At 45.6% G+C, this 22796-nt stretch overlaps 1 protein-coding gene across 1 annotated transcript in view; it reads left to right on the top strand.

The window, feature by feature from the left end:
* Positions 1–22796, top strand: part of MMP17 (matrix metallopeptidase 17) — a 118071-nt gene that overhangs the window by 71590 nt on the left and 23685 nt on the right. The window contains exons 2-3 of the mRNA XM_050923520.1: positions 8172–8304; positions 12202–12328. Coding sequence (XP_050779477.1) covers positions 8172–8304; positions 12202–12328 — 260 coding nt within the window. The remainder of the gene's footprint in view (positions 1–8171; positions 8305–12201; positions 12329–22796) is intronic.

The raw sequence follows: 22796 nt of genomic DNA, 5'->3' as shown, positions 1-22796 counted from the left end.
GTTTGCCAACTGCGCTGTAGTCACATGTAAAAGTTTAGGACAGGAAGTGAAAAAACAATTCCGTGTCCAACTCAAGCTGCAGATAATCTCTCCCAAGAGCTTTTAAACACAATGTGACAAAGGGTAGGAGCATTACTTGGTCCTTAATGTGCAAGGACTTAAATTCAAGGGAGCGTCCTCTTCTTCCCTTCCAACCCCCCAGCTGTGTTCAGGGGAAGAGCTATACACAGTAGAGGGCAAGGGTCTTGTGCGTCAGACACTGGAGTAGTACTCAGACAATCTAGGTTCAGTCCTTTGTTCTGTTGCAAATGTCTTGTCTGATATTGGCTAATGTCCTTCTCCCTGAATTAAGTCCCTACCTATGCAATGAGGATAATAATACTTCTCTTGTCAGTTTACATGGATTGTAAGCTCCTCAGGTCAGAGGTTGGCTTTTACCATGTGTTTCTAGAGCACCAAGCACAATGGGACCCGGGCTTTGGTCAAGTCCTCTTGGCATTATTGTAATCATAATCCTACAAGAGGCTGCTTAGGAGACAGAACAGAGAGAAGGTCAAATTCATGATGCAGAGGAACCTTTGGTTCGGGGAAGAAGATTTTTCTGTTTACTTTTCTGGTTACGCTGGATTGTAATGGCCACCCTCTGACCATCAAGGATCAATCACAAAACCAAGCAAAACCTTTTTTGAGGCTGTCGGGTGATCCTACCAGGAAAACCCTAGCATTGAGAAATCATCCATAAAACAATAATAATCTTTACATCTGTTTCAAAATGAAGCATCTAATTGTGCTGCAGAGCAAAAGGTAAAAATAAAACTAAAGTATACAAGAAATGGAAGTGCAGTTCTAACCTGAACATTGACTCTACCAAGGGCATTGTGAAGTTTCATGTTTACTGGGATTGTCTTTTTGTTCTCTGGTTGCACATGCCCTGGCACAATGGGGTCCTGCTCCATGACTGGGGCTCCTATGCTAAACATGTAATAATATTGTCTGTCGTTATCTTCCAGGTCAAATCAGTTTACAAGTAAAAGGATCTGAGAGTCAAGCAGGGTCTTCTCCTGCCTTGTACATTGAAAAAAAAATCCTGCAGTTGGAGCATAGTCACATTATTAATATAGTCAGTCATCTTTCCAAAAAACCCTGCATTTTAAACTGCGGTTGCTTTAAAACATCTTTCAGTAATGTATTGGTCACCAATCACAGCAGGATATGTAGGGGAAGAATACATTAAATCAAGCCAGTTACAAATTATCGCATTTTCCTCCACCCTCGAAAAACATACTGAACTTATTGCCATAGACATTAAACTGTATCCCAGCAGGAACTGGTATAAAAGACGAAACTTCTAAACCAGAACCTGAATCCTGATTCTAATGAAGTCCTGTGCTCTGCAGAGGATGGGAAAACATTCACCTATAAACAAGTGAAGGCTGAAAAACACGGAGGAGGAATTAAAATAAAGGTCCTGCCTTAATTCCATCTTCATTAAAGGTCTGCTGTCAAATACATTTTTAAATATAATGTAGCCTCTCCCACCCCTGCTCCTCATTGTTTATAACATACCCTTTCAGCTCTTTCCCAATTAATCCCATATTTCCTAATTTGAGGGAAGCATATTTTGTCCTTGCTCTCGGAGCAGAGTGAGGGTGATCGCATTGTGGCTGGGTAGCTGGGATCAATCAGAAAACAGATTGGGATTGTTTAGATAGTTGCTCTTAAGATTTTACAACTGTCTCTCTCGCTGTATGTATGTACAGCACCTTGCACAACAGGCCCTCGGTCTCAGGGTATGCCTATGTTTCAATTATTGCAGCTCAGGGAGGCATACGTGAGCTAGCTTTAATCTAGCTAGCATAGGTACTAGTAGCAGTGAAGCCCTGGTAGCACTGCCTTCAGCACAGGCTGCAGAGAGGCCGCCTAGAACAGTGGGTGATCACTCAGGCAGCTAGCCAGGGCTGAAGGCCACGCGGCTGCAGCTTCACTGCTACCAGTGCCTGAGCAAAAGCTAGCTTGATGATGTCTGTACCAGCCGCAAACACACACACCTCCCAACACACAATGCAGAACAGACATACTCTCAGTCAGGGCCCTGGGCTCTACTCTAAAAAACAATTCCCACTGATCTTCACCATTTCTTTTTCCACTGGTTAACATAAGACCCGTCCTCTCTCCTGCCTGGAATCTTAATCCCCTGTCTCAAGGACTTAAAATGTTTTGATATCCTGCCTCCCCGCCTTAGAGCTAGCCTTGCTCCATCAGTTCCCCTGCTGGGTGGAATGTGATTCCTGGCTCCATCCTGGGGATGGCTCGGGAGCCATTACAATGTTTCATCAATAAACACAATGCCTCCATTTTGAAGGGCAGTCTCCATGCGAGTCATCTGCTCATTGCTGAAAAGCCAGGAGGATCCTGCCCACAGCTGTGTTAATCAACCACAATAGAAGTTAGGGTTCAGCTGAATGAAAATGTCTTTGGACATTACACAGTTGCAACACGGGCATTTGTTACTGTTCTTTTCCAAGCATGAAAACAATGGCAGAATCTTTAAATCTTTTATCAGCAATGAAGCTGGATCACCTGGATTCTTCTCCATTTGTTCCCCCGAACATCTTTTTGTCTGTCTTTGTAAACTCTTGGAACCAGGGGGAAAGATTCTCCCTGGGTAGTGACAGCTTTGAAAATTAATGGGGTGCACTATTTATTATTGGCATTCCAGTGCCTGAGGCTCTTGTGATAGGTGCTGTACTTACACACAGTAAGAGACCGTCGCTGCTTAGAAGAGTTTAAAATCTAACTAGACAAAACAGACAAAAGGCGGAAAAAAAGGAATTGCTATTATGCCCCTTTTACAGATTAAAAAATGAGACAAACAGAGAGACAGCGTAAATGATTTGCTCACACTGAGAAGTTTTTCTAGAGCTAGGAACCGAACCCAAATCTCCTGAGTCCTAGTCCAAGATCTTTCTATAACAAAGCCACCCTCCTCTCTGAGCCGGTGAAGTGTTAGTTATGCTCTTCTCGTGTCATCTTGGCACAGATGGTGGGGTCAGTTGCAGAGCTGGTTGGAAATTTTTCAAGAAAATATTTTTTCATCAAAGAATGTCAATTAGTTGAAACTGAAACTTTTAGTGGGAAAGAGTTGGTTTCAGTGAAGTTCTCAACTTCAAAATGTTTTTGAATAAAAACTTCAGTTTTTCAGAACATGCCATTTTGGCATTTTTTATATGAAAAATTCCAATTTTCCACTTTGATACAATTCTTTGTTCTGAAATAAGCTAACGAAATTAAAATAAAACATTGCAAAAGTATCGAAATGTTTTGACCCGAACTAATTCTTTTGGAGGTGCGTTTTGTTTGTTTGTTTTCTGGGGGTGTGGGTTAGAAAACATTTTTGAGCTGTTTGAATTTGTCATCCCAATTCAGGACAAATCTCAAGAAATCTTTCAGGAAGGGAAAATAGTTTCCCACCCACTTCGATTCAGTTGTCATTTTCTCCAAATCCAGTTTCTCTTTCCCTAGCCTAGACAAATTAAGAACAGCAAGGGAGGGAGAAGTTACATCTTCTGTTTGAAGAGATGGTGGCATCCATCCTTGGCCTGGGTGTCTCAAGCATGAATCACTGTAGGATGCTGCACACCATACTTGGTATAGAGCAGCTGGGGACAGGAAAACTAGTAGCAAGGATTGTCCTTAAATCTAGAATGAAATAATCTAGATTGAGCATTGTGATTAAACCCTGAGAAAGTCATTGGTGGGTCTGTCACTCTTTAGGCAACGCAGCAATAGGGTGTTTTTAGCTGCAGGGACTCCCACCATTGTCCTAATGTTTTGAAGCGCAAGATGATAAACTCTTGTTTTTAAAGATGAATAAAGTACAGTTATTGCTAGAGCTAAATCACTGAAGGCTTCCCCAGAACTGATCCCCTTCTCCAGCTCTTTCACCCTGTAGACGTGCAGACTCATCCCTGCGGCACCTCCTGCTGGTTGTCCTCTGGGAATTAGCTCATTCCAGCATCCGGAGTGCCCTCTGCAGGCCAGTGATCTGCCTGTCCTCTTGGCCCGTGTCCCCTCCCTGAGGAACCCCCAACCCACTACCACCACTTCGCCTCAGAATATGGCTATTGCCAGTCACCATCTAGCCCCCACACCCCCTGGGGCAGACTGCAGTATCAGCCACTCATCGTAGGCAAAGGGGTTTGGACCTGCTGCCTTTGCCTACCCCTGGGCTGCCCCCTGCAACCCTCAGTACTACTTGGCCTTATGCTAGGCCACAGCCTGGCACTTTCCAGGCTAGAGCTCCCCAGGTCCTCTGCCTTTCCCCAGCCCTGCTCCACTCTAGGTACCTTGTCTCTAGCTTCTAAGCAGCCAGGCCCTTCTCCCTCTACAGGCAGAGGAAACCTGTTTGTGCCTGGCTTCCCTGGCCTTTTTATACAGGCCAGCTGTGGCCTGATTAGGGTGTGGCCCAGCTGCCTCTGCTTCCCCAATCAGCCCATCTTTTAGATCTGCGGCTTTTAAGCCCTTCTTGCCCCTGTCACTGCCCTCTCCGGGGCTGTTTTAAGCCCCAAAGGGCAGGAGCGGGTAACCACCCCGCTACACACCCACATCTACAAAGTTGTGTGCCCTTTTCTTTGCCTTTCTTCTTCCAGTGCATCCTCCAAGAGGGCTACAGGGAAGCTGATTTAGTTAGGTCTGCAGTGTACAAAAGGTTCTGCTAGAGGATAAATGACACTGTCTCCATGGCTGTGGAGGAAACCAAATTAAACCCCACGGTCCCTGGCAGTCGATGGGCTGACGTAGGGCTTCATGTCACAGGTGATTTCTCAGGAGCAATTTGTGTAGCTAATTGCTGTCACCAATGTTTTTCATATGCAAAGGGACAAATAAAGCAGCAGGAGCAAACACTGATGACAGCATTCAGCCCGGCTTTCAGACCACACTTACCAGAAGATGGGAAAAGCGTTAAGTCTGTGGTCTTTGGTAGCTAATACGTTCCTAGCAGTTGTTACTTGAATCTGGGAGCTACATTTAAACAATGTGAAAAAAGCAGCATAAGCAATTTTCCCTATTTTAATACTGTGCAATCGCGTTAAAATGAGCCAACCGAGAGCAAGGAAATAACTGAGTAGCCAGAGAGAGACCAGGAACCAGAGGCCTGGCTCTTGGAAAAAAGGGCTGATTTTACTCTCATAGCAAGCACAAGAAAATCTACAAGGGAGTTGTGTAAGTTTGAGCCCACTTAACCCAGTGCATTAATAGGGGCTTGAGAACTCTCTGTCCTTAAAGGGTGTTGGGAAACTGGGCAGTCAAGCATCAGTGGTAAGCAGATATTGACTCACAGCATTAATCTTACCAAAATAAGTTAATGGTGTATTGACCAAGGTAAACGCCTAAATCAATGTCAGGCCTTAGTGGCTTGGTAGATCAATATGTCTTTTGTTACTGATAAAAAACACACAGGAGTTATGTATTCGCAGTAATATAAAGTTCTTCTCTGCACCTCCTTCTGCATTGACCGGAGACAAGAATGGGAGTAAATGGAAGGCCTCCTTGGAGATGATCAGGCATTGGGCAGAGAGGTGGTCCTTAGGTTTCTTATGGACCATACTACTCTAGATTATAAAAAATAACTCTAAATACATACACTGAGGTCGTTGGCAGAGAGATGGCTAAACATGGGGGGAGGGAGGTAGGCGTAAACCCATCCACCCTTCCTCTTAAATAAATAAAAATCAGGACTGTCCTCTGAAAATCATGGGCAACTCTGAATGGTTTGGTTCTCCTCCACTGAACAAAGATTGACTTTTACTTGTGCAGCAAGAGCCAGTGTAGCTGCCACTCATATATACAATGTTCAGTCTGTGCCCCGTTATTACCGGCCATTTTCATAGCAAGAATGCGGCACAGCTTTGAGAATCGAGTTTTTACATATAAACTTGCGGTAGAGGGCTCATTCATTGCTTCTTGGCATGTGGCACTAATTAGTTTGGTTTTAGTTATTTTTTGGCAATGAGATGGAAGATATTTGGGAGGGGGGTTTAAGAGCATTTAGTGTTCCTGCAAGATGCCAGAACGGCAGCTCTGAAGTATTCTTTTTGTCCTCCCAATAGGAACAGTACACACAGCCGCCCTGCCAAGGGGCCTTAACCCTGTGCTAAAGGTAGCGGCTGCGAGGGGAAAGTCAATTTTCATGGACCATTCAGTTCTTGGTCTTTCTGCTGATCTTGCCAATAACAGAGGAATTATAGCTGTAATGGAAAGTTCTTCATTAAGAGCCGGACACAAAGCCCATTGGAGTCAATGGAGGACTTTCCATTGACTTTGGCTCAGGCCCTCAGGAATGTACGACGACTCCCAAATTCATTTTGCATAGATGACCAAAGAACCAATCACTTCTGGTCAGGGGAAGGATTGAACAAGTAGCCTAGATTTGAAAGGCTCCCTGTGCCATTATCAATGGGATATTATATTTTTAAAAGTTATTTTTTTAAGTTTATATGTATATACACACACAAAGGCCATTGATCTCCTGGAAATGGCCATTTTAGTGTGGGTCAAATTATTTTTGGCCTAAATCTGTTGAACAGTTTCCCATTCTGAGACTCTTGATGCCTCAGAAGAAATCTAACCCCCCACCCCCTTTCTGTTTATAAACCGTGCTGCTCATTTCTCACTTTGGTGACATTCTTGTTCATGTGTTCATGTCAGCTGATTAGGAGAGTTGAAGAGAAGATCTTTCAGTGTGTGTGTGACAGGATGGTTTCCCTGGAAGCCCATTGTAATTTTGTGTCTTCCTGAGTTTCCTGTTAAGCTTTGGGCTCAACTGCTGGGGGTCTTGGGTGATTGCAGCTACTCTGAGAACTGCCTGAAAATTTAGCTAATTGGAAATCATTTCATAAATTGCCACCTGGTTCCTATTAAGGAGCCTGATCCAACTCCTATTGAAGCCACTGGAAAGACTCCCATTGACTTTAATGAGAGTTGGGTTGGGCCCTAAATCAGATGATGGTGAAGATGAGATATAAAATCACGTGAGCCTCTAATCTCTCTTCAGTGAAACCCACCAGCTTTGGTTTGCTTGAGTCTCAGTGAACCTCAGTGGCTAGTTTGCTCCTCATGGTTTTAATGATTTGAAGTTCCAAAACTCATCACAAAACTCGGAACAAAACAATGCAAACCCAAATGAAGTGCATTGAATCCAAAAACACTGGGCTGGCTCCACCGTGGCTCCCTAGCACCTCCCCACCTGCAGACATTTTCAGGGAGCAGATGAAGGCCCCTGTGCCCATCTTCAGTCATTGGAGCCATGCCTTCTCCCCATATGCAGTGTTTGGGGCACTAGCCTGCCACTCCCCAAAGCCCCAAGATATCTTCCTTGGATGAACTGTCCATTCCAGGTCCCACTGCTGCCTCTCCACTTTCAATCTACCTCTTTCCTAGGCTTGAGATGTTCCCTGAGTGCCCTCGTGGTAAGAAAGCCCCGGTTTCCTGGTTATCCGGCAGTGTTTTCTGGGATGTCTTGGGCCCAAGAATAGAATAAGTTAGTAACAAGAAGGCAGTAACAAGTCCCAGTGGAGTAACTGAGGCCCTGTTGCTAAAGGAAAGGTGAATAGGCAGGCAGGCAGGCAGAAGTTTTATCCTGAGGATGCAGAGAGGAATGGGTCTACCTTGCCAATTCCAGCACCGTCCAAACACTGTAGAGGAGAGGGTGGGACTCCAGGAAACCTAACTCCTGCCCCAAAGTCAGTACTATGTAGAGATGAAAAGCGGGTGAGTTCTATTTCGCTCTTTGTTATTCAGCTCCCTTAATCCTCAGCAAGTCTCCCCAAACAGGTCTCTGCTAACAACCAACGGGTCCAAAGGGAGACTAAAAGATAATTGCATAGGCCCATGTTTTATAGCTGCTGTTGCCATGATCAAAGATAGCTTGCAGCCGGATGGGAAAATTAAATGTCAGCATTGGAATGCATGAAGGTCACTGGATTCTATTACTTAAGTAACGTATACACATCCATTCTGACACATTCATTTGTTAACATGGACCACAAAGTTCAATGAGGAACTCAGGTGTAGACATGTAAATGGGAAAGACGTCTCCATGCGGAACCGATGGGACCTTCAGACCCTGTCATTCTATCTTCTCTTATTTCCACCTTCTCCTTGCTTTACAGGACTGGCTGACTAAATTTGGCTACCTGCCTCCTCCAGGCCCTGTCACAGGACAACTGCAGACCCAGGAAGAGCTTGCAAAAGCCATCACAGCCATGCAGCAGTTTGGAGGCCTAGAAGCAACAGGGATACTAGGTCAGTCGGAAACAAGCACTTTCTTCTGTTTCATTTTGATGATCTGCTGCAGCAATGTCTCTTAATAAGATTGGGGTGGGGGGTGCGTTCTCCTATACCACTGAGCCTGCGGAAGGATGACTGTGCCGGTCCCAGGAAGATCTGATGTGTCTGCAACAACGTACGGCCCAGTTTGCAGTTATAAGGAGTAATTACATGGCTCAGGTGCTTTGTTGCCTTGTGTTTTCAACAACCTGAGGCGGGCAATGATTTCATTAGGCCCACATGCCCATGGGGTTCGTATTGTGCTCAGAATAGCTCTTGATGTGTTTAGAAAAAGGAGAGAAACCATCAGAACTTCTGGGTTTTTTGAATAATTGATCACATCATCCAATTGAGGAAAAAATAGCTAATTAATCGCCCAGCTCTGTATGTTGAACTCTTCTATTGTTAATCTTCTTTTTGACAAAGGGGTGGGGGTGGAAAGATTGTTTCTAAAAGGCCGACTCACGGCTGTTCTTTTTGTCTTTTTCTCCTGCTCATTATCCTTGTTTGCACTGAATTTATTTTTGAAGACAGCTAGCTTTTTTGGCTTTTCTCTTTGCTAAGAAAGCCAGAGCTATTGTCAGGCTCTCAGCCTCAGCAATTTGCAGCTGCAGAAGGATGGGCTCCTGGCTAAACCACAGGGTCTAGGGGTTTGGGATTCTATTCCTGGCAACTCTCTGCATGACTGGAGGCAAGTCCTTAACCTCTTCGCACCTCGGTTTCCCTTTCTGTGACTTTGGATTCATTAAAGCTTGTGAAGCGAGAGCCTCAGAAGGAAGGAATTATAGAATTATGAAAGATTAGTACTGTTGTTGTTGTTTAGATACTGTAACACTGAGCACTCCTGTGTATCCTAGTGTTCATTACCTCTTCAGGAAAAGTAGTTGCTCTAGTTAAAAACATAACAAGTCAATTATTTTCTTGCCTTATTTATTCCCACCCAAAGCAGTTCAGAGTCTTACCATAAGGTTCACCACACCTGAGCCCTCCAACAGACTTCTCCCTGAGCTCCAGGGATGAGATCTAGGAAACTGATCCAGCTCCTGTTGAAGTCAATAAAACGACTCCCTTGGAGTTCCGTGAGAGTTGAATCAGACCTCTGAAATGCAAGTTGGAGTTGTCCAACCCTTTGCAAGTCCAGGTTAGCTGAACCCCACTCTTGCAATGTTGGGACTGGGTCAAGTGCATTCCCGTCCAGACAGTTCAATCAGCCCCATGAGGAATTAGCAGTAGGTGAGCATCAAATAATTCCATGGTGAAGTTTGATCGACATAAGCACACACAAGACCGGGGCTGGGATTTTCAAAGTCGTTTCTGCTTTTCTCTGAATCCATTTCAGAGCCCTAAAAGGAGGGGGGGGGGGAAGTATCGTTGTAACCCTCCTCAAGTCTCTTTGGGTATGGCTACACTCGAAACTTCAAAGCGCTGCAGCGGGAGCGCTTTGAAGTGTAAGTGTGGTCACAGCGCCAGCGCTGGGAGAGAGCTCTCCCAGCGCTGCACGTACTCCACATCCTCATGGGGTTTAGCTTGCAGCTCTGGGAGCCACGCTCCCAGTGCTGCTGCACTGTTTACACTGACACTTTACAGCACTGTATCTTGCAGCGCTCGGGGGGGTGTTTTTTCACACCCCTGAGCGAGAAAGTTGCAGCGCTGTAAAGCACCAGTGTAGCGAAGGCCTTTGTCTCTCCCTGCCTGCCCACAGTTCTTATGCAGAGAAGCAACCTGCTGTGGTGAGGTCAGTTTGCTTTCACTGCTTTTATTTAGGAGACGGTTAGCGAGAACCTGCTAATTAGCAGGCTCTCTTCCTTTGCCAAGTCCAGGCTGTGTCTTGGCAGCTCTCGGCAAGTCCTTCTCTGAGCAGCTGCTTCCCATGTCATTTAAACAGCTCTCTGTCCATATTTCTTATCAGCTCATCACTGAGATGCTTGCTTTCCATTTTTAATTAAATACACGTAATTATCTTTCTTTCACATCTTATCAGAAACACCGAGAGGCCCGGGAGCAAGGTGGGTTTCTTGGTTTGGGGTTTTTTAGTGTGTGGAATTATGAGCATAGTTTAAAATGGACTTCACTAAATGAACTTTTCCTTGTGAATTGGGGGTTTGTGTTTTGGGATTTTTGTTTTAAATAAAAATATTTAATTTCCCTTTTTTTAGAATAAAAAGTTAAGGCCAGATCTGTAAGTTGGTGCATCCACAGAGTCCTGCTGGTTGTGGAGCCAGCCCTTCACAATTTTATTCCATTCCTAATAAAGAAACTTACTAATGAAGAAAAGAACATTAGTATCTTGCAAATCAATTTCCAGTCTAACACGACTGTGGTCTATTTGTATGCAAATACTATCCTGCTTTGCCAGGAGAATGGTGGGAATCCAGATCAAAGAAGAGACTAAGGGCCTGTCTACACAGAGCAGCAATGTGGTCTGCGGCTGTGGTGATTTCTAAAATGCTCTAAGTGTTGCGCACTAACTGGTCCACGTAGACCGTGCAGATGTGAACCAAAAGTTCCCTGGTGCACTTTAACGTAGAATACAGGGAAGAAATGTGCTGTCATCATACTACCCTGGTGCCGTTTGTCAAAGGGCGTGCATTATGAACAGGGGATCAGGGACGACACCGCTCTTGGTTTCCTATTTTGCAGCTTTTAAAATAGTACATAGCCAGTGTTAAGGCCAGGCCTAACCCATGCATTCAAAGAGGCCTCTCATTCCCAATACTTCTTTGTACCTTGCTTGCTAAGTGCCTTGCTAACAGCTTAGCTCCCCGCCCCCCGCCGCCCCCGAAGGTGATTCTTGGGAAAGATAAACCGGTCCTGCAACAGCATTTTTGCTCCAGTTGTGTCATTTTGGAAAATGAGACTTTGTCCTCATTTTGGGACTTGTTAATGATTACTGCTATCCTGTTTAAGGTGAGGTTTTGAGGGACGGAGGTTTAATATCCATAGCATTATAGCAATGCAATCCGCTCCATGACCGGGAATGTTCAGTGTCAGCACACACAACTATCCAGCATATGTATGTGTGTGTGTGTGTGTGTGTGTGTGCACACGCATGTGGGGGTGGAACATGGCCTCAGCTGCACAGCTGTTCCTAATCAACTACACCTTTACCCCGATATAACGCAGTAAAGCAGTGCTCCGGGGTGGGGGTTGCGCACTCTGGCGGATCAAAGCAAGTTCGCTATAACGCGGTTTCACCTATAACGCAGTAAGATATTTTGGCTCCCGAGGACAGTGTTATGTCAGGGTAGAAGTGTATGAAGAACCTTGTTAATATCAGCAACCCCCTTGCGAGACACATTTCTTCGTCTCTGCTGCCAGGCCGCGTATGGCACTGGATCGATTGTTTGTGGGGAAGAAAATGGCACCCAGTGCGCCGCAGAAGTTCTAGAAGTAGAGTCATCAGTGCTATTTTCCCCATATAGTTTCTTTAGGCAAGAGAGAGATTTCCCACTCCCTAACTCAGCCCTCGTTGCTGGGCATTTCCAACCATGTTAAAAGTTACAGTCTGGATCAATACAGTTTTAAAAGCCTACAGCTCTGTCGACAGCCCTGTGGTGAGCAAAGAGTGAAGATGGAAAAGCATTCCCTTCTAGGTCAGGGAGAGATTGAAATGGCTGCAGGCGTGTTTTAAGAGGTATGTTATCACTGCTGCATTGCCACCGTTTGCCTGATAAGCCCACCGCATTGCACAAAACCAAGGCAACTGTAATGCTCATTCCCTCCCTCCCCTGTGTTCCCCTCGGTGTCATAAGCAAGGGAAATTCATATTTTTAACACCCGGTTTCACTCTCTGAAAGCGGAGACGTTAGACCAATTTCCATCACAGTATTTCAAGGTGCTTTTTGCGTGTGTGTGTTCTTCTTTGAAATCTAGATGAAGCTACACTGGAATTAATGAAGACGCCTCGTTGCTCTCTACCTGATCTTGCTGAGTCAGAGACCAGGAAGAAGCGGCACACTCAGGCCGTGACAAAGTGGAATAAAAGGAATTTATCTTGGAGGTAGGCATTCATCTTTCACTATTTCAGTGTCACAATGAGGAACTGATCATAGATAGAGCTGAGTTAAGTAAGGCTTGCAATGAGGTGGAACATGGCTGTGTTAAAGTGTGTTCTTTCACGCTCCCAGACCCCATCAAGTCAGGTTTTTAAAGTATTTTTCGCACCTGCCCTAATTGTATTCTTGATTCCCAGTCCTACAGCAAACTGCAGTCGCAAACCCATATCTGATAGATCTGACCCAGTGAAGTAGCTGGGTTTCTTTAGCAGCAGCGGCAGCTCTAGCTTTTTTGCCACCCCAAGCACGGTAGGCAAGCTGCCTTCGGCTGCACACCTGCGGGTGATCCCCGATCCCGCGGATTTGGTGGCGCACCTGTGGGAGGTCCGCCGGTCCCATGGATTCGGCGTACCCACCGCCGAATTGCCGCCGAATCCTCGGGACTGGCAGACCTCCCACAGGCAAGCTGCTGAAGGCTGCCTGACTCTCGCCCTTACAGCGACCGGCAGGGCGCCCCCCGTGGCTTGCCGCCCCAGGCACGCACTTGGAGCGCTGGTGCCTGTAGCCGCCGCTGTTCTTTAGCCAAGTTGCAGCGGTTGGAGCTTATTTGTCTTGAATGCTTTGGGTTCCCGGCTTCCCTTTGTCAGACTCCAGCGGGTTTGGACCTGCGCAGATTCTCCTCCTGGTGGAGAGAAGAGGATGTAGGAGCCGTTTTTGGACCCACAGATGATCTTTTCCCCACCCCTTTCTCTCCCTTTTTAAAAAACCAGATGTAACCCACACCCGCTCAGTGTGGCATTGTGTCTCCCTCGAGAGGTTGAGGAGCCTGCTATGGCCTTTGTTAATAGAGTCTTTTAGCCAAGGCACCGTTTAGATCCAGAAGTCCCAGGTTCGAGCTTTGCTGTTTATAACCCACCCTGGGGGCGTGATATTACACGTATGGGATGCTCTTTACCTGTCTCCCCCGGTGGAGATTGGAAGCCTTGTGAGCCTTTTGGGACCCATGGATGATTTCTTTCTCTTTCCTCCCCCATCCACCTCCTATTCTCTCTCCTCCTCAAAGACTATGGATCATGCTGACTGTTCTTCAGACCATGACCAAAGAAAGCTGGATGCTGCTTTCCCTGGTCATTGACTTGCCTGTAAGGGGTTGCTGCAGAGTCAAACTAGCTGATCCTGCTATCCCAGAAACTCGAGCTCGCAGCTTGTAGAGAGAACTCCCTGTTAATAAGGTCCAAGCTGAAAGGCACCAAGCCTGATGTAAACTTTGAGTCCAAATGTATTAGTGTAATCATTAGCTTTCTAGAGGAAGCCCATTCAGTAATAATGTACCTTGACCCAGCTGCTGCAGTTGACAGGTGTTGAAACAGTGACCTTCGGTGGAAAATTGCTTTCTTTTTCAGCATTATCCAATGGAGATCTTATTTTGAGGGGTGATCTAAATAACTAGCATTTAGCTGTTAATTTCAGCATAAAAAGCTCGTGGAGAGATTCTAAGAATGGGACCCTAAGGTGCTGCTATTAATTAGTTCTTAATGATCAAGTGAAGACCAGTGGCTGGAAGAGTGACCTCTTCTGGTTACCCAGTATAAGAGCCCAGAATCATTTGAGAGCTATTTGCTTAAGAGATTACCTTGCCCCTTAGCAGTTAAGATGAGTGCCTGGGATTCTCTTGATGTCTGTTCCAGAGAAAGAAATTCTCTTTGGGATGACTCAGTGGAGCTTTCTGCCTCAGACATTCTGCCAGACTCTCAGGGCCAGACCCTCAGCTAGTGTAAATTATGGAGCTACACCAGAGGTTCTGACTCTGTTTGGTGACCTTCATGGCATGTACCAAAGCATCCTGGTACCATGAGTCACTAGCACTGGGTTAGAGTGGGGAATGTAGAGAGGCAGTGTGCCCAAGTCAACCATTCAGTTGACTTGACCTGTCTGGCACGTGTCCATTTCAGATTCATTATGAGGTTTTGTGATGCGTGCGCAAAGGAGTCCATAAAAAGGTGTCACTGGGTTTGTGTCTTGAAATGGTTTAATGTTGGTGATATAAAACTTCCCTCTCCTGGCAACTGGGTTAGACTTTTTCTCCTTCTGCTCCTTTCCAGTGGCTTATGTTCAACGGGGTTGTGTTTTAGATTTGGAGGTTACCTGATCATGGGAGAAGCTATGGCCACACAGAAATGATTATATGGTATTTATGCCCAACACTCAACACTGGCATTAAAATTTACGAACCTGGGCACAAAATTCACTTGCCTTTACCATGATGATTGAGGATAATGAAAATATGCTCACGCATCCAAAGAAATGGTGAGGCAGGATCAACAGGCCCGTGGGAGTTGTGCGAGGCTGTCCCACGGAGGTGCCTTTGGACTCCCCAGAAAGGGGCATCTGATATATTTTGTGATGATGGAAAAGCAAAGACATCAAGTTTAAATTGTGGAAACAAGATTTGAAGGTGATGCCGGTAAATCATGTCTTTATGTGATTTATTCTCTGGTCCCTTCCCAGGTGCCTCTGTGCAGCCAAACCCAAGCAGTTAGAGGTCTCAGAATAATGGGATAGGTGCTGCATACAACTGTAGGTCCATACGTGTGCGTCCTTCCAAGATATAGCCCACATGGTAAATTTCCAGGAGACTAAGACACAAAACTCACCCTATTTTCAACAAGATTTTGGCTGGAAAATGTAACTTTACATAGTTACCAAGACACTCAAAAAGTGTAATGCGATCAAGCTTGGAATGAAATACGTTTGGGATTTATTTCTGATTTTTTCTGTTGAAATGACTTTAAAAACAATATTAACTGAAGCCTTGTTTCCCACGGGATAGCTCGTGTGAATCAGGCAGGGGAACTGGGAGTTGGTCTGTAGGGTAACAGTGCCCTCTGCTGGTGCTAGCCAAAGTTAATTCAAATGTCAATATGGCACAAGAGAGGATAATAAGGCTTCATCATGACTGATAGTAATTAGAGAAAGGAACAGAGTGTGTTATCAACTGCTGCCAGTTTCCTGAAGGATATTCCCCCCTGATTTTCTGCCTAAATGTCCCTTTGTTTAATATCTTTTTATTACTTCCAGTTATACCTTATTGAAGGACAACTCATATAGGGAATTTCCATAAGGAACTGCGATTGTTGCATTCTTCCCATAATGCGTTACATTTTTATTGCACTTTGCACCAATGCTGCATGGCGAGTTAGTGATCAGTGATGAAAGGACTTGTACTAACTTTAAGGGACTACGTGGGCCCAAAGAGTTAAAGGTGTTAACACGACTCTGTTACTGTCTAGCACTGAGCAGGGTGAAACAAGGTTTGAGGGCTAGTATATGCAGACCTTAGCTTGGTTAGTACCATGGCGAGCACACTGCTAAAGTTTGGAGATTTATGGGTTGGGATATGTGAAAGAAAAGGAGCTAAAGCAAGTTTTAAAACCCTTTAAAACTGAGATGGAATGATTATATAAAACAAACTTAACCAAAACCTATCAATGTTCTTTTTTAAAAAAGCTAGCCTTTTACTGCACAATCTTTCTTGGGGCGGTGAGAAAGGGGCTAGTTTTGTAGCTTAGTTCTGAGATGTGAAAGATGGTGTCATGACCCATGAGTCTCAAACCCAGGCCCATAAGGCTGCTGAGAGCAGCCCCACTCCAACACTCCATCAAGCAGGCTGCTGAGACTAGCATACCTCAGATAAATGAAACCCAACCCCAGTGGAAGGCTCTGCCCCAAGGTTTGGTTGGCAGAGTCCCAGAGTGGCTGATTGGCCAACTGGCCCTACTTAATCCAACAGCAGGCACAAGAAACCGAACTGGGTTGCACCATGCTATGGACTGTGTGTGTCTTTGGCTTGATGTCGTGGCCTCTGAGCCGTGGTTCTCAACCTCCAGTTTGTCACCTACCTCTGGTTCCCCCCTGGTGGTTCTGATCTCGTGTTTGCTGCTTCTGACCTGGTATCCTGACCCAGCCAACTCCTGACTCCTGTCTTGCAGCCTCTGGTTCTGACTACTAGGTCTGGCTATCCACCATCCATCCATGACAGATGGTCACTTTCTCTGCTTTTGACAAACAGAAAAGTGTGAGGGGAGATAGTAAAGACGGGGAAATATGGTTTTTGTTGATATTCTTGAGGTTCTGAGTTGACAGGTCAGCTGCGACAGTAGTTGCTCTGGGTTCTGGCTCATCTCCCAGTCTGAGGTCTGGGACATTATCTGGCTGGTCTGGTCTCTCTCAGGCTGAGCAGAGCTGCATGGGCTGTCTTGTCTCATTGTGCTGATGCCATGTGGTAAGCCGTAACAAAAGAGAGACGGGGAGACACAGCATAGGAGGAAAAATAGTGGGGCAGAAAGGAACATGCAAGGGAAGGGGAGACAGCAGGTCTCTGGCTGGAGTCTTTGCTGGTGTGGTGTCGAGGTCTGGGCTTCATGGTAATACAGTGATTTCCGGGGTCCAAGGGCAAAGTCCCTGAAGTGGTGTGGTGGCCTGACAGCCTTCCTCCTCCTCCAGAAATCCCAGTCAGTCCTTGGCTCCTACTGAAAGAGAGGTGATGAGCGGAATAATGCAGCCTCTCATTATTTAGCCCACCTAGGAGGACCAGTTCATTGATTTTCAACCGCATGCTTCTCTTCATAGATTCCAAGGCCAGAGGAGATCATTGTGATCATCTGCTCTGAGCAGAATGTTCTTTCTTTTGTTTCCTGGACATGATTGTCACACAGTCCATCAGTTGTATCAGTAGGCCCTTTTGTTTGGACTAATTCTGTTTTTCTGTCTCCCTTTTGCACCTTCTTCCTTCAACATTTATTGTGATGTGTTATTGGAACATTTTGTAAACTTTTATTCACTTTCCCACAGTTGAGCTCACAATTAGGGTAAATTTGTAGACCTACTCCTTACAAGAGGACTCTGAAATCCTCGACCCTGGTTATAATGCTGTGCAATTTGACAGCATCTTGTGACACGTCACAAATATCCATTAATTAATCCTCAAATGCTCCTGTGAAGTAGGCATTATTTTCCCTATTAAACAGATGGGGAGACTGAGTCACAGACACGGAATTGACTTGACCAAAATGGCACGGCTGGGAATCGAATCCAGGTGTCCTGACTCTTGATCTCCCTGCTCAGCTCTGACCTTCCTTCTTTCTGGGTGTGAGTGATAACAAAACCATAGTGTTAAAACTTAATAAATGATGTGTGGCCATGATTTTTATCCTCCTGTAAATACATAATCTCAACCTCCTATTAGCAGACAGCTATCGCAGGTGGTGCAATTCTGAGGGAATGTTGCACTTTTGGACTAATTAAAAGTTATTTTTTAAATTCAATTTTAAATATATTAAAATAGTTCTCCATGTCCACTGAAGGTAAGACAAGAAGCAATGGGCTTCATCTGCTGCAAAGGAGATTCAGGTTAGATATGAGGAAAAACTTTCTAACTACAAGGGTAGTTAAGATCTGGAATAGGGTTGTAGGATCTGCATCACTGGAAATTGTTAAGAACAGGTCGGAGAAACACCAGTCAGGGATGGTCTAATTTTGCTTGGTCCTGCCTCAGCGCAGGGGGCTGGACTTGATGGCCTCTTGAGGTCCCTTCCAGCCCTGCATTTCTATGATTCTGCTCAGCTTTGGCTTTCTGTTCGGGGGGACACCCAAGGAGAGCAGTATTCACGCAGAAACACACTGTTTGTTGCTTCTTCCTCTTTAAATACAGGGCACCTGACAGCAAAGAAAAGCTGCCAAAGCCCAGATATATACATTTATTAGGCTTTAGCCTACAGTAGCCAAAATGTCACCCCTACGTTGAACTCATCCAATCTTTACTTAAGGAGAAGTCCCAGGCGCTGCATCATCAAAGCCTTGCAATCAGGATGCCTCTGACCAGAGCTATGACATCTATAGGAAAGCAGGGGACACATCACACGGGGGAAAGTCAAAGAGCCCCCCTGGGTACCAAGAGTCTGAGCCTAATGAAACATCTTCAGAAGGGGTGGGTTAGGCTCAGATCACTTTCTGCTCAAACAGGAGCTGAAAAACACGGCGCTTGTGGGCTTCTATTTCTGAGAGATGATTGAACTGATGGAAATGATCAAAGCCCCTAGCCTTTAAGCTGCTCCGTGGTGCTCTGCATAGGGGCAAGGGCTAAGCCGTGGTGAATAGCCTGTCTAATCCGTGCTATTTGAAAAGATACAGTTTTACCAGGATTTGGGAATAGCCTGCAGCATGTTATTTAGGGGAGGGGGCTGGGGGAATGGAGTGTTCACTCTTAAAATTCAAAATGAAATAGGATTCTCATCTCCAAGATATCGCCATAACCTTTCACCTCTAATGGTGTCTGCCCCAGTTGCTGCTAGCCAATGAAAGTTAAGTCTGGGACTTGTGGAGACCCGTAGTTCAGTATTGTTTGCATGCAGTTGAATGCACACAGCAGAGTTCATAGTCTGCACAGGCCTCACCCAGTTGCATGTGCAGATGGCCATTTAGGCATATAACTGGTGACTTGCATGCACCTAACAGAGAGGGGTGGACAGCCAGCTGAGAGGTGTGAAAGGAGAAGAGGGAGGCAGCTCATTACATGAAGAGGCTATTCCAGGGGCAGGGGGCAACCTAATACGTCACAGAATTGCCCAGGGAGCAGGACATAAAGGGTAAGGGAGAGAATGGAGCAGCAAATGGGGAGGAGGAAAGCAACGCCGTCCAATGGGAAATAGAACACGCGTGAGAGAGACTGGAACCTAGAGCAGGGCTGGCCCAGCAGGTTCTTTAGCAGTTTGGCGCAGTAGTAAAAGAAAGAGAAGCAGGCACTGGATGTAAACAAGGCGGAGTCTGCCAGGAATAAGCCTCGCCTCCACTGTCTCTCTCACACACCTGCCCACCAGCTCATGTCTCCATCAATAGCAGTTGTTGCCTCTCTTCTTTTCTCTCTAAACATACTGGTCTCCTTTAATGCACTTCATTCAAAATCTCCTCTTTGCTGGGCCATGGCGTTCGAGGCAGCAGGGCCAGAGGCACAATCGAAGGAAGCCTCTACAAGCCCAGCAGCACAGTCCATTAATGTGCTACTTGTTCTCCTGAGTCTTCCTTGTTTTCTGACTTTGTTGGCCAAGTTTTAAACAAACGCTGAACAGCTGCTGATTTTGCTGCAGCAGCAGTGGGGCACTCTCCAAGGGACGTGCAGATGCGTAAGTCAGCTGCTCTGAAGTACCAAATAGAAAGGTGAGGCAGATGCCAGCAAGCTGGAGTGAGTTCTCAGAGGCTGCAATGCTGGGACAAGATTTGCAAAGAGCTGTAGTTCAAGTACAAACCCAAATCTCTCTTGGTTTCATCCAGCACAGTCTTCCTTTCTCAGAATGAATCCAGGATGGCTTGCCTGGGAAACAGGCGGCAACGTTTTATTTTACCAGTATCTTTTCCCTAGAATCAGTTATCTCCCGTGCTGCTGCTCATTCTGGAGCCGGAGGATGCCTTCTGGTCATCTATTTGTATTAAAGCAAAATAACAAAAGTGACACAGGGATGGCGTGAGGCTGAAATCACTAACCTTTGTGAAGGGCTATGAGATCCTTGGTTGAAAAGTCAATGGAAATGCAAAACATTGATAGTGGTAGTCTGCAGCACTGTTGTGAAATATATTGTGTTTACCTCTCTGTACACACATTGCCCAGCCATCGACCAGGTAGAACACAGTGGAATGAATGTGGCTTGTTGTGCTGTTGTTGCTAAGATGCAGAACTACTGGGGCATTGTACGCTTTACCGAGCATGACCTCTGGGCAGCTGGGAAAGTGTCATTTTCTAGTTTTAGACTATGAGCATATACAGTCTCAATTTACAAAAAACAAACCAACCCACCCAGAATCAATGCTTGTTTATCAGGCAATCCGTAGTTTGTTATGTTTGATGTTATTTGGTATTATTTCTCTCTAGCTTTGGAGTTGCCCAGCATGAAGGAGTGTTTCATTAAACAGGAATTGATTTTTCATACTGCACTAATATTCTTTCCCTTTCACCTTCACATGAATAAAAGAACGCAAGCACCAAAATGATGATTAGAATGGACACCTCCTGAGCTCAGGCAGAAATGTGTCAGTCACATTTGGATCTGTTTATTAACTGACTCAGAGACAGACTGACTAAGGGATGGACAGGCTGTGGCACTCTTCAGCTGTAGATCACTGGTTCAATTCTGGCCCATGCTACTAGCCCTTGGCTGTCTTTAGACTGAGAGGACTGTCTGGTGGCCCTTGTGAAATGGGTTAGTCGTGTCAGGCTCGCTCTGAGTGGACGTGTCTGCAGCACACTGGCTTCCACTATAGCAAATTGGTGTGAGCTGGCAGTATCGTCAGAGAGGCGAGAAACACAGCATAGCCAACGCCTTTAAAAGTGACTAGTGATGTGGGGTACCCTAAAGAAGCCTGATTATGCCAGAGTGCTGAGTACCCAACTTCTGAAAATTAGACCCTTTCCTGTGTCTCAAGTGAGGCATCCCCAACTCCCTGGTCGCTTCCGAAAATCTTGGTCAGTGGGAGTTGAACAACCCTCCTGTCCCCGTCGGTGGACATATCTTGTCATCCTGGAGGCCTGTGGGCTGCAAATGGAAGCAGCTACAGCCCCTCTGCAATGACTTCACCAATCTAGCCTCCTCATCTTATATTGTCCTTGGATCATTGTCTCTAATCTCTCCCCCGCCCCATTACCCATTTCTAAGGGCTTGGCTACACTGGAGAGTTGCAGCGCTGTTGAGGGGGTTACAGCGCTGCAACTCAGGATGTGGCCACACTTGCAAAGCACAGCCAGCACTGCAACTCCCTGGTTGCAAGAAGGGTTGGAGATAGGCCAGAACCTGTTCATAGTTATTCAGTTGAATCAACAACGTACTAGTGAATAAATGCCGATGACCATGACTGTAAGAGCTTGTCTACACTGCCTAGCCTTGGCTGGTGTAGCTATGCCAGCAGAGCCCCCTAGTGGAGATCCTGCATAAGCTGGCAGAGGGAGCTCTTCTGTCAGCATGGCTACACCGTCTCCCCGAACGACTTTAGCTGTGCCAGCGGAAGCACTCGTCTGTTCGCATAGTTGTGTCTACATGGTTTTGGGCTTTTTGCAGGTACAGATATGTCAGCTAGAGGTTGTAATTCTTCAGTGGAGGTCCTGGCAGTTTCCCTCAGGTAGCCCCCAGGTGAATAGGTATGATGGGAGTTGCCTGACATGCGCATTAGGATGCTAAATAGTTGCAAGGCAGGAGGAGAACTCAGATCTCCTGGTGATTGTGACAGTAGAAGAAAGCCTTGCAAATGGATAATGAGTGGGAAAGCAAACCATCAGCTGAATGAAGGGGTGAATATTTACAACACAGAGCCCATTTGGAATTAATGAAGTGACTGCAAATGAATTTTTTAATTGGATCCTTAGAGTTGAGTACAAATGGATGTCTCCTAGTTAGGGAGCCTGTGCGTCCAGAAGATAAGGGATTTACCTGCATTGCCCAAATTGAAATAGTGTAAGAGTTTGCAATGACCTGTCCCTGGCTATACTGTATGAGCCAGGGGTAGGCAACCTATGGCACGCATGCTGATGGCGGCACACAAGCTGACTTTCAGTGGCACTTACACTGCCCAGGTCCTGGTACTGCCGAGGTCCTGGCCACTGGTCCTGGGGGCTCTGCATTTTAATTTAATTTTGTATAAAGCTTCTTAAACATTTTTACAGTCTTATTTACTTTGCATACAACAATAGTTTAGTTATATATTATAGACTTATAGAAAGAGACCTTCTAAAAACGTTAAAATGTATTACTGGCATGTGAAACCTTAAATTAGAGTGAATAAATGAAGATTCGGCACAGCACTTCTGAAAGGTTGCCGACCGCTGGTATGAGCACTAGGCTCACAGTGTTGGAATATTTGTCCCAGCTGTTTTTCCATTCAGTTAAAATTTTAGTTTGCCTCTCATGTCCCCAGGTGTAGTATCCCATTTGTATTTAGGATCACTTCTCTCCTGCCCTGTACGCTTACATTACTGTCACACATCACAAGGCATTTCTGGGTGGTAGCTTTCAGCTTGAAGGACTGTCAAGACGCTGTTACCGGCAAGAATCCTTATAAAATACAGCATGTTAGAGCAGGCAAACCTATTGCCTGACTTGTTTGTTTTAAATTGGGATGTAAAGGCACATGTCCGTAAGGTCCCTTTTCATTCCCCCCACCCGCATGAGAATACACAATATTTTTTCTGTAGGACAGCAGTAGCCAAGGAAACCCTAAGATTGCCTGGCTGTAAAAGTAGCAGGGGATAATAAAACTCATTCCATAAGGAATCCCCACCAGTTCATGAAGAAAATCATATTGTTAATGAATCACTAATCCTAATAATTAAAGGGGCCGTGTGGGTTAGTGAAGAGGGGCACTGGACTGGGAGTCAGGAGACCTGGGTTCAAGGTCTGCCACTAACCTGCTTTGTGACCATGAGCAAGTCACTTC

This window comes from Gopherus flavomarginatus, chromosome 15 (assembly GCF_025201925.1).
Source record: "Gopherus flavomarginatus isolate rGopFla2 chromosome 15, rGopFla2.mat.asm, whole genome shotgun sequence".
Lineage (NCBI taxonomy): Eukaryota > Metazoa > Chordata > Testudines > Testudinidae > Gopherus > Gopherus flavomarginatus.
The sequence above is the reverse complement of the archived record's forward strand: the minus strand, read 5'-3'. Positions and strand labels throughout refer to the sequence as shown.